Source organism: Pagrus pagrus (genome assembly GCF_965226575.1).
Source record: "Pagrus pagrus genome assembly, chromosome: 1".
NCBI classification, from domain to species: domain Eukaryota; kingdom Metazoa; phylum Chordata; class Actinopteri; order Spariformes; family Sparidae; genus Pagrus; species Pagrus pagrus.
This window is the reverse complement of record NC_140185.1, coordinates 28,531,807-28,548,779: the sequence shown is the minus strand read 5'-3', so window position 1 is coordinate 28,548,779 and position 16,973 is coordinate 28,531,807. Positions and strand designations below refer to the sequence as shown.

General features: G+C 41.1%; 1 protein-coding gene across 12 annotated transcripts in view; it reads left to right on the top strand.

Moving 5' to 3' along the window:
* The window catches only part of esrrga (estrogen-related receptor gamma a), a 123,333-nt gene that overhangs the window by 42,754 nt on the left and 63,606 nt on the right, over positions 1–16,973 (top strand). For 6 of the 12 annotated variants that reach the window (XM_084354280.1, XM_084354279.1, XM_084354283.1 and 3 more), the window contains exons 3-4: positions 5,287–5,374; positions 16,243–16,401. In XM_084354280.1, coding sequence (XP_084210406.1) covers positions 5,319–5,374; positions 16,243–16,401 — 215 coding nt within the window. In that variant the 5' untranslated portion in view covers positions 5,287–5,318. Of the gene's footprint in view, positions 1–5,286; positions 5,379–16,242; positions 16,402–16,973 lie in introns of those variants that run through there. The other 6 variants (XM_084354285.1, XM_084354284.1, XM_084354277.1 and 3 more) reach the window with 2 other exon arrangements.

The following is a 16,973-nucleotide window of genomic DNA, read 5'->3' as shown; positions in this document are numbered from 1 at the left end:
TGTAGGAGTGTTGGTGTGAGCCTTGTTTATTATTTGACCAAACTGAATGTTTCCATCTGTGCACCTGCTCATTTACCGTCTATGCATCTGTTCTGCAAAGCAATACAACAGTCCCATGCCTTTGTGCATGTGTCACTGTCACTGTGAATCTCAATTCAGATGCAATATAGCTACTTATTGTGTGAGCATATGCATATTTCACATATGCAGTAGTAGTCCCAAAGACCTGCACACAACACACTTCAAGGTCAAGGTCTTTCAAGGTCGAGACATTTTTAGTTGGTACTTCCTTGGTCATTTCTGAAATGGCAATTTAGTGTTGTTTCTGTTGTGTTTTAATGTTTATTCACTTTCTGCTGCTGTAACAACCAGATTTTCCTCACAAGATCAGTTAAGTTTCACCTTTAACAAAATTTGAAAAAATATATCAACAAAAACAACATAGCACTCACTCACTCACTCACTCACTCACTCACAGACTGAAATTAACTGCTGCTAAAGTGTGGTCTTTATCTAACAACACCTTGTGACTGACAGTTGGTGACAGAGATGTGTTTTCAAGTCTCACTTTTTCCTTCTTTCCTTCAAGACTCTTGATATGTCTTGCTCGCTCTCTTACACACACACAAACACTGTCTAATTCTCCCTCTCTCTCTCTCTTTTTTTTTTTTAGCTTTTTTCTCTTTCTGGGTTGTTCAGTGGGTTGCTGGTTGGAGGGCTGGGCAGGGGGTCTGTGGTCAAATTGGCCATTTCCACATTGTGTTCTGCTGTACCTGCTGACAGAGCTATCAGATAACTAAGCTTCATCCCTCCCGTCCCTGCTGGCAATGTAACTGTGTGTGTGTGTGTGTGTGTGTGTGTGTGTGTGTGTGTGTGTGTGTGTGTGTGTGTGTGTGTGTGTGTGTGTGTGTGTGTGTGCGCGTGTGTGTGTGTGCGCGTGTGTGTGTGTGCGTGTGTGTTTAGTGTCCCACTGTGGGTGTGTGTGTGACAGAGAGACAGAGAGGATTTGTGGTTCTTCCATGTAATTGGATGTTATATATGAATTTTTATTATTCGTATGATTTTTTAATTTACGATGATTAAATCTTGCATGCTATATGGATAAACACACACTCGTGCACACACACAACTAGTAAGTCTCCGTGCTGCAGTTGGCAGTAAACTGACCAGAGCCCATAGCTCCCTCTGTTGGCTAGTAGAGAACTACAATCTCTCATGCTCTCTGTCTCTCTCCTCTTCTGCTGCCGGCAGCTCTCCTTCCCTTTCCAGGGGTAAAGTTCAGTTTGTTGTGTGTGTTTTGTTTAAAAAACAAAAAAGGTACTTTCACTTTTGTTCCATTTTTGATTTCTAGTTCAGATTATAACAGGTTTGTGCCATTAGTTGTGATAATTAAATGAATTAGCACTAAATGGCAATAAGACAAAACACCAAGTGCCTGATTGTCAACACGAAAGTCATATGTTTGCTTATCAGTAGAGGAGCTTTGTTTGCCTCAGGATAGTGATGTGTGTATGACTGCCACGCATGTGTCGATGGGTGGCCTGAGGTCAGCTGCTTAAGTGACCGCCTCTTGAATTTGTTAAAGACTGTTTTGACCAGCACAGACACTCACACACACATATACACACACATACACTGCCCTGAATGAACTTGCTGCGGCCTATCGAGTGGTGTGATTGATATCAGTGAGAGTTGCAATGGATAATTCTCCACAGATGTCAACAGGCCACTACAGGGTCAAAACACACACACACACACACACACATTCGCACACACACACACACGCACATCACAGACAAAAGACAAGTGCAATAGCAATCACATAGTAACTGAATAAGAACTTTGGAGATGATGCAAACAAGCCCATTCACACACACACACACACACACACACACACACACACACACACAATTATTAATTATGATTGTATTCTGCATTTTGATTGGGTTGAATGTTATAAATATTATTTAGTATGTATTCTATTCACAGTGTTGTAGAAATCATGGGAATGCAAGGGGGCCAACATACACATGAACAGACAGGTATTTCCCCGACAGCCTGTGATTAAGAGGTTTGCGTGGCAGCAGGGTTTGTCCAGCGAGAGAGAGAAGTGGCCTAAAGGGGTCACTGTCAACATACACACTGACTGAGAACCAATCAATAGTTAGGGGGTGGGGTGAGTGGGGATGGGGGTCAGGGAGGGAGAAGAGAAGCGAGGCCGAAGGCATTAAGGTCGTTTTAGGGTCCAACTAAAATCACGGAAATTCTGTGACAATATCAATAGATTTCAAATAGAAGATACAGAAGCTTCAGGAACATATGTGTAACATGCGTGCGTTGCAAAATTTTAGCAAACACACTGTTTATGATTCTGTTTGTGTGTGTGCTAAAGACAGTCTCACCATTACAATTTTACCTTATTTACATAATAGACAAACACTTTTTAAAGCATCACTCGCTGCACATATGCAGAGGGAAACCTGATTCTTAGATTTCATTCTTATGCTTTTTATATCAAACACAGTGATGTTTGTACTAAAACTAGCCATCAGTGTCCACAAACTGCATAAATGCATAAATTACAGAATGTGGAACTGTGCTGAGGAAAGTGTCATTGAATATTTTCTAAAGTAAACTGCAACAAAGAAATGTGCCTCCATGAACACGACCAGTTCATCACAAACTGTTTCATTCATCTTTGCGTGAGTCAAATCTCTGGTTTTTCAAATGTTTCTGTTTGTAGTGCTGCTCAGAGATGTGTGCATTTATATTCACATTTCTTCTGCAGCTCCAGACTTTTTCTCCTCTCATTGTTTCACTTCGACATTCTGATTGCAGTTGTTTGTGCAAAATGAATTTCCCACAAACCGATTTCTTATATTTATTAGTATTTATTTATTAATCTTTCTACACAGATAAAGAGAGGATATATGTTTATGTTTACGTCTGTACCTATTTGTGTGTGAATGTGTGTGTGTGTTTCAGAGGCAGAGGTTTTGGTAAAGGATTTGTTTGCCCAGTAGTGACGGCAGCATTGATTCACACTCATCTTTGTCGATGCTTATAAGCCCCTGGATACATCATAACTCTGTGTGTGTGTGTGTGTGTGTGTGTGTGTGTGTGTGTGTGTGTGTGTGTGTGTGTGTGTGTGTGTGTGTGTGTGTGCGTGTGTGTGTGTTGCTTGTGTACATGGACCTCATACATCTGTTTATACATGCGTTTAAAAACATGGACCTCTGTGCCAATGGCAAATGTACGCATGTGCAAGCAGCATGTGTCAGTGAATGTTTGAAGCTAAAGCAAGTTTCAGTCATATCCTCACATCCTTATCCATAGTGTAAGGTATGTGTAGCTTTTATTAGAGCCTTTTCAGTTTCCATGTAGCTCCACACAGATGCTTTATCAGCATACAACCCCAGTCTTCACATCGTCACTTTGTCCTGTGCGCTGAGAGTGTTTCAGTACAGTAAAAAATAGATGTTCTGCTGTCAACCAACAAAGCTGAGGTGTTAGACTCACTGTTTAAACTCTGTGTTTGTGAATGTGTGTGTAAGAGAGAGGTTGTAGTTAGTGATGCCACACACACACACACACAAACACACATGTACATCAAAGCAGAGATTGGTTTCAGGAAATGTTTTATTATCTGTTCTCTTCCAAAGCTGCTAATCACAAGCACTCTCTTTCATCTTTGCATCCCCCCTTTCCACCCCTCTGATTTCTTTCTCTCTATCTCCTTCTCTCCTCCACACTCCTCTCTTACCCCCACCATCCTGTGTGCAGGGGAATGCGAGTCCTGGAAAAGTCAGAATGACAACAGGAAAATGTTGGAAAGAAAGAAGGGATGAATGAATGAATGAAAGAAAGAAGGAAAGAAAGAAAGAGAGAGAGAGAGAGTGCATCTTTGTGGCGGAGCAGATCTGAGGCTCCCTGTAGGATTCCCACTTCCCTTTTTAGAGAAAAGAGCCTTCCCTCTCTCCTCATGTTCCCTTTTCTCAGTTTCCTCCTCTCACTGAGACTGAGGAGCGGTGAGCTAATTCTCCAGGAGAATCCCTCTCGCACAGATTCCAAGTTGTTAGATACACTGGAAATACCGGGAATATACAGCCTGCTGGTGTCGAGATGGCAGGGAGCTCGACAAAACAGCAAGCAGCAGGGGAAACCTTGTCCCAATCATTCCCAAATCATTCCACAACAAAGGACAAGGCCTTGGAATTGCCATAATCCTGTATTTTACTGCTGAGCTATGATCGGCTCTGCTGTACTGTGTGTGTGTGTGGGGGGGGGGGGGGTTGCAGTGTGACACATTATTTAGGCTTAGGGTTTAGGGTCAAGCTTACACTTTTTCCTTTGATCTTGCAATTCTCTGGATTTGATGAGGTCAATTTAGTGTTTTGCGGCTGAGCTGACACAAAAACATGATTTCGACCTGAAATGGTTCAAAACATGGTGTAACTCAGATGTTTTTCACTTTTATTCTAAAAGTGTTTTTAACATTGTTGAAATAAAAACAAAGAAAGACATTTACATTTTGTCTTTTCTTAACATTGTTGGGTTTTTTTGCTGGAAATGAGAGAAACAGAGAGCAGTGGAGAGAGACTTTTGAGAATGACTTGGTCTGAGAGACAGGAACAGAAAGATTGACTGATAAAGAGACAAAGAATAAAAGAAAGGAGGAGAGCAGGATGTCTTGCTTTAAATCTTTCCCTCACCTGTCTTTTTCTCCTCTCCGCTCCCTCCTTTCCTTCCTCCCTCCCGCTCTCTTCCCCTCTATCGCTCTTTGTCTGATCCCTCCCTCTCCACCTGCTTTTCTCCCTCTCTCTCTCGCTATCCCCTCCTTGTCTCCACCCCTTACCCCGCCCCTGCCCGCAGCCATTGGTCAAGTATCCACCAATCACAGCAGAACCGGGGCCTGAGGGACTGCATATGCAAAATGCTGCTTAATATTCATGAGCTGCTATCGGGGCTTTAAGTCGTTGATTAGGACAGCGGCACAGCTTTCCGTCCCAACTGCCTGGCCGGCTGGCTGTGTGTGTACCTATAGCCCCCTCTCCCTGGCTCTCACATCTACACACGGCGCGCACACACACACGCTCCCTCACATCCACACACGCGCAGAGCCGATCAGTGCAGGCAGCGCAGAGCCTGGTAATTGTATTGCTCCCTCCAAGCGGAAGGAAGGACCGAGAGAGAGGAAGACCGGAGAAAGAAGAGGAGGAGAGAGAGGAGAGATATAAAAACTTTGATTTTTTTGAATTTTCCTGTTTTCTTTTTTTTTCTCTGGAGGAGGTTGACATGACAATGACCCGGTATCGCCGATGGATTCGGTAGGACATCCGTTATCTGAGTGTTTTTTAATGCACTCTGAACAAGAGTAGGTAAATTTTTCCTTTAAATCTTATCCTTTCATTCATCATTCAACTTGTCATTGTCATTCACTGTGTATGAGTATGTGTGTGTAAGTGTTTGTGTAAGTGTTTGTGTGTATGTGCTGGTATGCAGCAGAGGTGGCCGGCACCATGTCAAGGTTGTTTCTGCTGTCAGGTAGCACGCGTTCACTGTTTGTGTGTGTGAGTGTGTGTGTGTGTGTGGCTGCAGTACCCGGACAGCAGCTCTTACTCAGTGGGTAGAGGAGCGGAATTTCTGTCCCTTCACCTGGGAGCGAGACATCCACACAAACACACTTGCACACACTGCCACAGACACACACACAAAACACACCTGCACACACACACATAGACACACTCGTTAATGACATAGAAACACAGTTTCTCCTTCACTTTCTCTGTTTTTCAGACATTCTTTTACTTTAAGTCAAATTGTTCTCGGGACAAAACAGCAACTCATGTCGACATGTGTGTATGTCTTTGCATGTGTTTATGCCTGTGCACGTATGTTTTCTGTGCGTGTTCGTCCAGGCAGGGAATCAGCAAGGTAACAGGGCATTGAGGTTACAGGAATAACGTGGAGAGACGGGAGGAGAAGGGCCCATAAGAGAGGAGGGAGGAGGAAAGGGGGAGAGCTGCGCTCTTAAATGCCAGAGGAGGTAGAATTTCAGACGGGCAACTCAGCGTGTGGCCCCGCACAGGAATTAGAGACAGTTACACGCACACACACACACACACGCATCAGCGAGTGCCGCCGAGCTGTTCCTTTCGCCAACGCTTTGCTCTTTTAGGTGTTGAAGACACTGTTCAAAATGCAGATTAACTGATTGCCGGAACGGACAGCAGTGTGTGTGTGTGTGTGTTTTTTGTACGCTTACAATACAAGGTGTGTTATATGAAAATGCACATTGGGATAGATGAACTAATAGATTAAAGTGTGGTAAATATACCAGGACACACACAAGTTTTCCTTTTTCAGACATTACAAAGTAAAACCTGGATTTATCTGAAGTGATGAGTGCAATTCTGTGACTAGACTGTACGTAGGTATAAATCCAACAATGGCTCTGATACTGTCAGATTTGCTTTGCCATTGATTAATTCTAGGATTTTATTGTAAATAAGTAAAGAAAAAAAAATACATGTGCATATTAATTTTGGTCAAAATGACCATGGCTTTAAAGTAAATAAATAAAAATGAGTTATAGTGGATCACAGCCTCAGTTAAAGTGTCTTTACGGTAGAAAGTCGGAGGTAGAAGACTGAAAGGAGAAAGTCAAAGCTGAAGCCCATGCAGGATGAAACAATGATGTGTTTCCCAAACATGACATTATTGACATTTTTAAAGAAAACTGGCATTTTTTGTGTGCTTTGAAGCTGCCTCACCTTTAAATTAGTATATATCAGTGTGTGTGTGTGTGTGTGTGTGTGTGTGTGTGCGTGCGTGTTTTGCAGACACCCTCTCATCTACACAGTATGTGGAAAAGGGAGCAACATTTTAAGTCGCAGCTGGTGAAATAATAACAATTCCTTTATCACTGAACTTGTTTATCATCATTTTTAGAAACACATTTTTGATAGTTTGTTTCAGTTATTATTCAATGTGCAACAAATAACACATATTTTCAAATGCTTGAGGGATTCCTTTTTCCACCTTATGCTCATTGAAACATAACGATTTTAAAGTAAACACCTATAAGATGTTTAATAATCATTTTTAGTTAAATATCTCGGGAATGTCATAGATCAGGCTTTTGGTGACTTTGAGTGTTTGAAGACTTTTGAACAACCTTTCATATTGAACATGCTGATTGCCTTTTGTAGATCAAATCACTGAATGTCCAGAGCAAAGTCTGCACTTAGTACATTTGTGATTGTAAGGACTCAACCCTGTACTGTACACTGTATCTGAACAGAGTCTGTGCGTTTTCAACTGATAAACAGTGTGGTGTATTTTAAGGACCAACCACTAGACTCTGGTTTTTCATGGTGAAGCAGAAAAGAAAAGTGATCACTTCTGGCCAGGTTTTGGTCCAAAATGGGTGAAGAAGTGTACAGCGTTAGAGCTGTGATTAGAAATCAAGCACAAATATACTGACCGTTAGACTTATCAGTAGACTGTTCTGCTTTATCTGCGTGTGTTTCTGCGAGTGCAAGTAAACTGCGTCCGCACTCACATATTTTAGAAAACCCTCTGGTCTTGTATCTGTCCGTCTGTCCGCTCCGATCATCCATCCATCCAGTCATCCATCCATCTATCCACCGTTCTCTTGTCTCTGCTCCGGCTTCGTCTCCTTTGCTCTCAGGCGCTGCTTTCCTAGACTAATTAAAATATTAGGGATAATGATGATCATACCGATAATAATAATAATAACAACAAGTACCGCTTAAGCTGTTAACATAATTGCATTCCCCTCATGCCACCATATACATACCATTTGCATATCATTAAGATATATTTCCTACAGTGACTTTAGTGAATTTGGTGGGTTTTGTCAGTGGGTGTGAAGGAGACGGGTGGTGAGAATTGCACAGCGGCCGTTCAATCAAACGTTTGCAGTGTTAGAGACGAAGAGAAACACAAGTCAGCATAAATGATTGTCTGAATAATCTTAAATTGTGATTTTTGTCTAGATTCAAATTAATTTTTTTGTATGGAAATGTTAAGCAAATAAATTGTTTGTGATTGTGAGTGAAAAAAACAAAATTTCTGTTAAATCCGATGAAGTCTGAATGAGAAACAGCTTGGTGCACGTTTGAAATTCCACTCCATCAAAGAGTGCCTTTTATGAACATTTTAAATCTGTCACGCTAAATTCATACATGCCAGAAAAATCTAAACAAAATAATTTATTTAAGGTGATAATTATTAGCTATTTGAACAGATTTAATGATTAATCCGGTGCACATGATATCGCTCAATTTTCCGCCTGCAAGTCCCAGAGTGTTGAATCTTATTTTGCAAAAGCAGCAATGAAGGCAATTTCAACAGACAACTTCCAGTGTTTCACTTCATTTTTGGAGCAGTATCTTGACCTTAAAGATTTCATAATGACAAATTTTTCAGATTGTCGTTGTGACATAGTGTAATTTAGATAGAATGATTCTTGAATCTTAAAGGGAGAATGTTCTGCTCACACTCTGTTCGCTCAAAACATCAGCAAGCCCTAGGACTATTTTTAAGTAAAACCTTAATAATACAGCTTTGTCATAATTTTGTAGTCGTTTTTCAATCGTGATGATAATGTGCCTCTGCTGTTGTTTAAACCTGTGGTGAAGAAAAGATCAACATCTATAGAATTATTGAGCATTAAAAGAAAAACTTTCTTTTCTTCCCATCTAAATTTAAGAACATTTATCTTATTTTTCCCTTCCTTTTTCTTTCGTCAGTCTCTTGTGCTCTCTTTTTCTCAGGCCATGAGAGAGAGAGAGAGAGAGAGGGAGGGAGAGAGAGGGAGAGGTAAAGCAGACTGGAGGGAGGGACGGGGGGGCCATAGAGAGATTGCGTAAATTAAAATCCTTTTAATCTCCTTATAAAATCATTTACTTAATTCATCTGTCAAAGCATGTCAATATGTGCCGCACTGATTTGTTGGCTGTGCGTGTGTGTGTGTGTCTTAGTTTGTGTGTGTGTGTGTGTGTGTGTGTGTGTGTGTGTGTGGGTGTGTGCATTTGCATCTGTTTGTTGTCATGCATGGGTTTGTGCCTGCCTGCCCACATTTTGAGTGTGTGTGTGTGTGTGTGTGTGTGTGTGTGTGTGTGTGTGTGTGTGTGTGCGTGTGTGACCTATTGGTGGCCTGTATGAGGAGGTGTTGTTCTCTTTCTATGTGTGTTTGCCTGTCCGTCTGTCCCTACGGCATTCGTTGTCTGTCAGTTTTTTCATTGTCTAAGCCTGCACACACAGAAACACACACACACTTACGCATACACGGCGGCCTCTCTCTCATGTGAAGGGTCCGAGCATTCCAGTGGTAATTTAGTCCCGTAAAGAGAGAGAGATGCAATGAGAGAAACAGACAGAGCGAGAGGTGGGAAGGAAGTGGGGGGGGTTGCTTTTGTCTGACACCAGCACTTAGGGGTCCGCTGGACACACGTGTACGCATGAACGCACACATGCACGCACACACACGCCCTCACACACATTTCTTTTGTGCATTTGCAGCTAAAAAGTAACCAAGTTGTGTCAAAAATGCAATTACACATTTGTACACGTACATATGCACACACGAAAAACAGATTTGTGTGTCTTTGATGTGAATTTCTCTGATTTATGCTCAATCCATCAGTGCAGTGTGTATGTGTGTGTTTATGTGTGTTTATGTGTGTGTGTGTCATGGGTCAGTGCTGGCCTTTATGTGTTGAAAGAGCAGTAAGAGAGACTGTACCAGCTGTGACACACACACACACACTCACTGCAATTAGCCATTACACCACACTGACGGTGAAGCTAAACGCATGTGTGTGTGCATGCGTGTGTGTGTGTGTGTGTGTGTGTGTGTGTGAGAGAGAGAGAGTGTGATTGAATGCCAAAGCGCTGATTGAAAGAAGAGAGAGAGTGATATATAGCGAGAGACAACGCCGCTCATCTCTTCTCATCTCTTTTCCTTCCCCCTCTTCACGCCGCTCATCCGCTCATTCCTCATGTTCTGCCATCCATACATCAAAATGTGCATTCATTTATTATTACTATTATCACAATCTATCAAATCATTTGTGCTTTGACTGAGAATTACTCTTCTCACTGCCACGTACAGACTTTTCTGTCTCATTCAAGCCTACTTTTATGACGTTTCCACTTTATGGAGCAGTGTAGGTTAGAGGGATGCGGAGGAAGGGGAGTCTTCTTTGCTTCTGGGCAGATTAGAGCTTTCAGATTAGAACGGGTCTTTTTACGAATCTGCCTGTTTGATTTGAAGGAATATTGACTTTTCTTAATTAATGTCTCATTTAGGATTGTTTTTGTCACTGCTGTGGCTTTATTATTTTTAAGAGACGGACTCACTAAAATGTGACTTCAGCTGTTCACTGGGTAACCTATTGAGCCGCGCTTCAGAACAGGAGACCGGTGTACGGATATGTGTGTGTGTGTGTTTTGCGTGCGCACCCATCGTGTCGTGCTCAGGGCTTCTGATGCTGCCTCTCACTCCTAATGGGAGGAGACAGCGGAGACTGGACCACAATAGAACAGATTTAGATGGAGAGGTGCCGTGTGTGTGAGTGTGTACGCAGGAGTGTGTGTGCATGAGTTAAAGAGGATCGAGAGAATGATGCAGGTTCAAACGTCTTGTCTGTCTTTTGCACTTTTTCTGTTGTGCTGTTTCTCTCAGTGTCCGTGGGGAGAGCCCTATAGATTGGCTGGTTGGACAGTTCTCCCCCTCTACAAGCCCAGGCCTTGTACAGTATGATTAAATTGTCATTGTACAAAAGACAAAAGGGAAACGATACAGTAGAAAGGGACGTGAATATATACTGAGAGAGAGAGAAAGAAATGAATGACCATGCCGCCTTCCGACTGACAGTGAAATATTCCTCCTCTCATCCTCCCATCATGCTTCATGTGTGTGCCTGATGGGGAGAGAATGACAGGCCAGCCCACCACCCCACCTCTCTCTTTAGTTTTTCTTTTTTTTTTTTTTGCACTCGCTTTTTCTTCTTCCGTCTCTCGTCTTAGCATCTCCTTTGCTTTAATTGACCAACTTTATCAAATGCAAATGACGAATAAACTTCATTATCACACATATGTATCCAACACTACTTATGCATCCTTGCTAAATTTACTCTGTATTCATATATGCGGGCGCTTAACAAAAGCAGATCTTTTCTGAATCATAGAATTATGATTCAGATACACTTGATTTCTTGTGACAAATGATACATTTTAAAAGGATTTATATCCAAAGCTGCTTATTTCCCCCAAACTTTTAACAGATTTTTTTACACAAATTCTGCTCCATAATTTAGCAAATATTCAACATTAACGCGCGGTGCGGTATATAGTTTATTGAAACATGTAGTGACTGAAAAACCTAATTTCTTTCGTTAATGTCATATTGATGATTTTGCGCTTTTTTTCTTTCTCACTCTGTCTCAAGTTGTCACTGATGTTATACAGCGGATAAACAAGCGAAACTTACTCTCTTAATGCAATTACATTTGTATTTGATATGTGCTTCTGTGTAAAATGAATGTTTTAAAATGTATTTATAGGTTTATTTAATCAGTCACGCTCCATGGTGTTTTTGAGGAAAAGGAAAGGTTTATAAAATATCTGTTGAAGATACAGACCAGCAAATTTTCTTTCAATTCAGCTTTGAGACAGAACTGTGCACATTTGTGAGGACATGTTAGTCACATGTTCACGCACATTGTTGTGATAATGTGCAACACTGTCCGTGTGTGACCATTAAAGAAAAAAAGATTCTGTGGTTATTTGTGTGTGTTTTGATGTTTTGATTGCTATAACTAACTGTTTGTGCAGGAGCGGGCTTACATTAGATGTACTTCGTAAAAAAAACAGCCGCACAGTTCATTTTCATATGCTTGAAGTTAAATGAAAAATATATGGCCTTAGAAAATATAAACATAAACAAATTAAATAACACATCTGACGAGATGAAAGCGATCTAGCACTTTTTATATTTAGAAGTGCGGAAATGCCCACAGCTTCTATCACTGTTTTCAAAGCTTTTCAGGTTTCTGTGGCGTTGTTTGAAGTTGACAGCAGCTTTTCCATATTCACCAACAATTATTTTTCGTTTTATTTCTATTTCGTATTTGTGTGATTTTAGAAATATTGCAGTATTAACAAATGTTTGATACTTTTGGAAGTTGCAACTTTACACAGAAATGACCAGGTGTAAGGTCAAATATATATATACATGCAAATGTATATATTGCATAAATTAAACATCATAAACACTTCCTGCCCTTAGGAGCTGCGTTCCTCTACGCAGCTGATCGGCACTTTTCTTGACCTCCGCAGATAATTCATTTCCCCTTTATCCCCTTCTTCCTTCACCATTCACCCCCCCACCTCACACACACACACACACACTCCTCCTCTCCCTCCCCACACACCGCTCCCTCGTGGAGCTGTCACCTTTCTGCACCCGCTCAGTCCCTATTAAGGCCGACAGCCCATCTGCCGCCTGCCCCGCTAACAGCTCCCGTCGCTAACGCTAACACGCACACACATCCACATCCACTCAGACACACAAAGGGCTGCGTCGAACCCCACCTGCCCTGATGCACGTACAGAGGAGCGGAGAGAATCATAGTCACACACGTTTGTACATAAACATATTTATGCACTCAGTATTTGTGATTATCTCATGATCATTTCATGGTTTTCCTGACACACACAGACACGCACACACACAAATGTTTACATGTCGTTGTCAGACTCATGTAGAGCTTTGATTTACATTTTTAACAATTAAATGACAGTTATCTGGAGTAACAAACAGTGTATATACTGTCTAAAGACCTGTTTTCATCTTTTAGCCTGGTGTTGAAAAAATCAAGAGCCTCAGTTTTATTGTTAAGATGCAAGAAAGTGAACAACGTTTATCAGTGTTTGTACGTGTATATCTCACCTGTGATTGTTTTTGAAACTACGTTTAGGCATGTTTGTGGATATTTATTGCATATGTGAGTGGAAGACATCACACTGCCCTGACTACAGGGGTAATTAGGTAGGGCAGTTGCAGCCCTGTGTGTGTATGTGTGTGTTTGTGTGTATGTGTGTGTGTGTGTTGTGGCATTTGCTCCCTTCAGGGATAGGTGCGTTTTGCATTAGCAAGAATGGCAACTGTCTCATCAATCACTGCATCACCATGTCACACACACACAGAGACACACACATGCATAGACACACACATACTGTGTCATGGTCATTCTGTTCACAGATGGGCCAGCAACACATGAGCGAGTCACTGAGCATCAGAAAGACACCCACGATCTCCCTACTTTTACACACACAAAAACACATCCACAATGTGAACGTGTGTGTGTGCTGGTGCCGCTTACATGTACTGACAGGAGTGTGAAATAGGTTCGTTAGAAACACACAGGTTAATACTCTTCCCCTTTATTCTCTCCTGTACTGTGTACGCTTATATAAATATTTATGACCTGAGCTATTTATTTAGTTTATATGTCCGTACTTCTAAGGGTTCGGATGTTTTATATGACAGGTTCCTTCAAATAATCTATTCAGATAGAGAAAAAATAATTTGTTAAGTGTTAATGTCTGCTTTATTCATATTAAGTATGCTACCAATACCATGTGTGTATAAAACCTGATTTAAATGATTTTCTTCTGATTTTAAGATGCCTTTTAGCTTAAATTTAATCTTCTGGAAAAGATATAGACAGGAAAGAATATCCGATTACCTTACCATAAAGTACAATGTAATAAAACAAAATCTCTCTTTGTAATCCCTAACAGTTTTAGTCGCGAGGTTAATGCAAGTGACAGACTTCGACAGATTTTTGCAAAATTGTCATTTAGCTAAAATATTCTTATCGTGATTTATCTCAGAATACAGGGTATCTTTCAAGAATTGTGTCTCATGGTTGATAGTTGTGGAGATGTAAAGCTAAATGAGTAGGTTACTAAGCCCTTCAAGTGACAGCTCAATCTCTTCCTCTTTATTCCTCTCTACAAACATGTACTTTATTTGTTACATTGTCCTGTAGAAGGATAAACAGTTTATTTAACATGTGACTAGAAATGCAGGGATTTGAACCAACAGCGTCAGATGTACATGGTACGGCATGTACCTTAGTTCGGTGTGACACCAGGACTCTCTCCAATAAAAAAAAGCAGTATTAAGTGTTGCCTGTCTATATAGCATTGTGACACCGCAACCAAAGCCAATAAGTGTTTGAAGCAGCAGCAGCAGCAGCGAGATATCGATTCCTCCTATTCACCAGAGTGGAACTAAAACCTACATATTACACAGCCTGGCCCTCCACCTCTCACTGAGCCAACGCAGCTCTGTGGATGGAGGCAGGGATGGCTGTCAGACGAGTGATTGGTCTGTCTACCTGTCTGTCTGCGCGGCCCTCACCTAAACAGGAACCCACAGTGGGACAACATCGCTCATACACGTAGACATGAATGTCTGTGTGGTGTGTGTTTGTGTGGTAAACATGTGTCTATCAGTTTGTGACACATGGCAACATCCTGCTCTGTTTACTGATACACTTCATCTGAGACAACACACACACAGGAATGTGGAAATACGGGAAAAATCTAACAGAACCATAACAACATACTGAAAAAAAGTAAGATTATTTTATTCCATAGCTATTTAGCTCTATTGCATGGCTTAAAGAGCTCCTAGATGGTTTGGTTTGACATGTTGGGTCAGAAAAGATTACTTAGTATCTTCGAAAACCAACATCAAAGAATGACTGTTTAACATTTGTCCACCCGCTCCACGAAGTTTTAACATTGAATATAAATAATTGTTTTCCCCTTTATAGACCTGTTTTAGACTAAGCAAGCATAAGTATTTTAACTCTCTGTCATTATGCAACAAACATACAAATGCTCAAAATACAAAGCCCTGGAATGCCTCAAGTGTTGCCAGCAGGCATCTCTTGTGTATTTTACATTAATTTAGAAGGATCACTTTATTACCAGTGTTCTGACATTTGTTCCCCAGTCTGACTTGGTTTCTGTATTTTCGAGATTTTGTCCTCCTTCTCTTCCCAGCAGCCCTGCTGCATTCTCCCCTGGTAGTTGTGTTTAAATGTAGGCCACCCAGCCAGTTTTGTTACGGACCCTGCCTTCTCTCGTCCTCTTTGACGTCAGCTCGATGGACGACCCTTTTTTCTATCACCCCGTGTTATTTAATTAATTTATTTTTTGCTATGGGTGATTTTGATTCTGTAGCCCGTTGTGACCTTATCACCTCAGCAACAGCTCCTCCCCTGACGCCAGCGCTGGTTTTGATTGACGGATAGCGGACCCTCCTCCGGTGCTTTTACTTTTATATTCCCCTCAGTCTGAAAGCCTTCTCCGAGGCTAAAACTGGTAAAAGTCCTCTGACGTTAAACACAGCCGGGGTGTGCTTCAATTAGCAGCCTGACGCCTGCACCAGTGCATGTGCGCACAGACAAACGTATTCGACAGAATTGTGTTAAGACAGGACAAAAGTCTTGTGTACCGGTTAAAAGTCACAACCCGTCCTCTGTGCATCTGTCTGTCCAGCTGACAGCTGTCTGTCTGTCTGCTTGTCGGTGCTCTCAGCATGGCTGCCTGTGCGTCATTCTGTCTCTATGTCTCAAGACCTGACTGTGTTTTTTCTGACTGTCTCTAGCCACCCTGCAGTAGTTGTATACTTAATTGTCTGCATATATTGTTGCTGTTTACCACAAGTGTATGTTTGATAAATGTGTGTGTTTTGTGCATCAACAACATTTATGACATGTCTTTCATCCAATTCATTGCCTCACACTACATTTATTGTTGAAACATTTGTTTTTCTGGAATATTTTGATTCCTTTTTTCTTCATTTTAATATCCCATTTATGTCCTCGCTTGTAAAAAAACAAATTTAAAAAAATGGTTAAATTTGTTTATTTAAAATGTTTTGAATTTTGACCTTTAATACTGTTCTTTAGAGATGTTAATGTTAATGTTAATTTTTATTCTTCAGTTATAATAGAAAATAAGATTTTTAATATTTCCTGACACTCTTTGTCAAGACCTTTTAGGTTATTTGCACTATTTTAATGTCCCTGAACAACTGATGTCTACACTTGAAAGTCAATGTCTCAGCAGCTTTTTTTCTACCTTGCCGTATTTTCAACCCTCCTTCTCTCTCTATGCCCCTGCCTACAGAATGAACTTATCGAAGGGGCCATTGGTGAACAGCAGCAGTGAAGATAACTCCAAGTCAAGCTACAGTAAATGCGGCGCTGGCGCCTGGAGGATGCACCAGAGCTACGATCCACTAGAGGCCAACCACATGAGAGACGCACATGCCCTCTACAACCCCAGGTAAGATGAAATGACGAAAAGACCAAAGACACACAGAGAGAAACGTAAAGGAAAAGGAATCTATGAGTCTGTTTGGTTCAGTTTTACACTGGAGCCACACTTGACCTCTATAAAGTTCAGATGAAAGAAAAAGAAAAGGCAAGCACTTTGAGACATCAAAAGCCAGTGTTTTAGTGGTCAATCTGTGTGTGTGTGTGAGAGAGAGAGAGAGAGAGAGAGAGAGAAATAGCACTGAGAGGGGGCAACTTAGCTCTTTGATTTATCACAGAATGAGGGTTGTATATTGGTGCTTTTCTTAACTTTCACAGATTTATTTCCTAATTCAGTTTTTTTTTTTTGGTTCCATGGCAGCTGGCAATATGTTCAAACTGAAGTATATTTGACATTTTCTGCATATACAATATGATCATAGACAGACAGTCAGGCATAGGCATAGATAGGGGGATTGTCTATGCAGAAGCCCAGTCTAAAGTTTAAGTTCGATGTCTATTTGGTTCACATTTCAAGAAATAAAAACAATGAAATGAAGCTGAAAAGAAATAAACATGACAAAGTAGAATTAACTAAGTCAG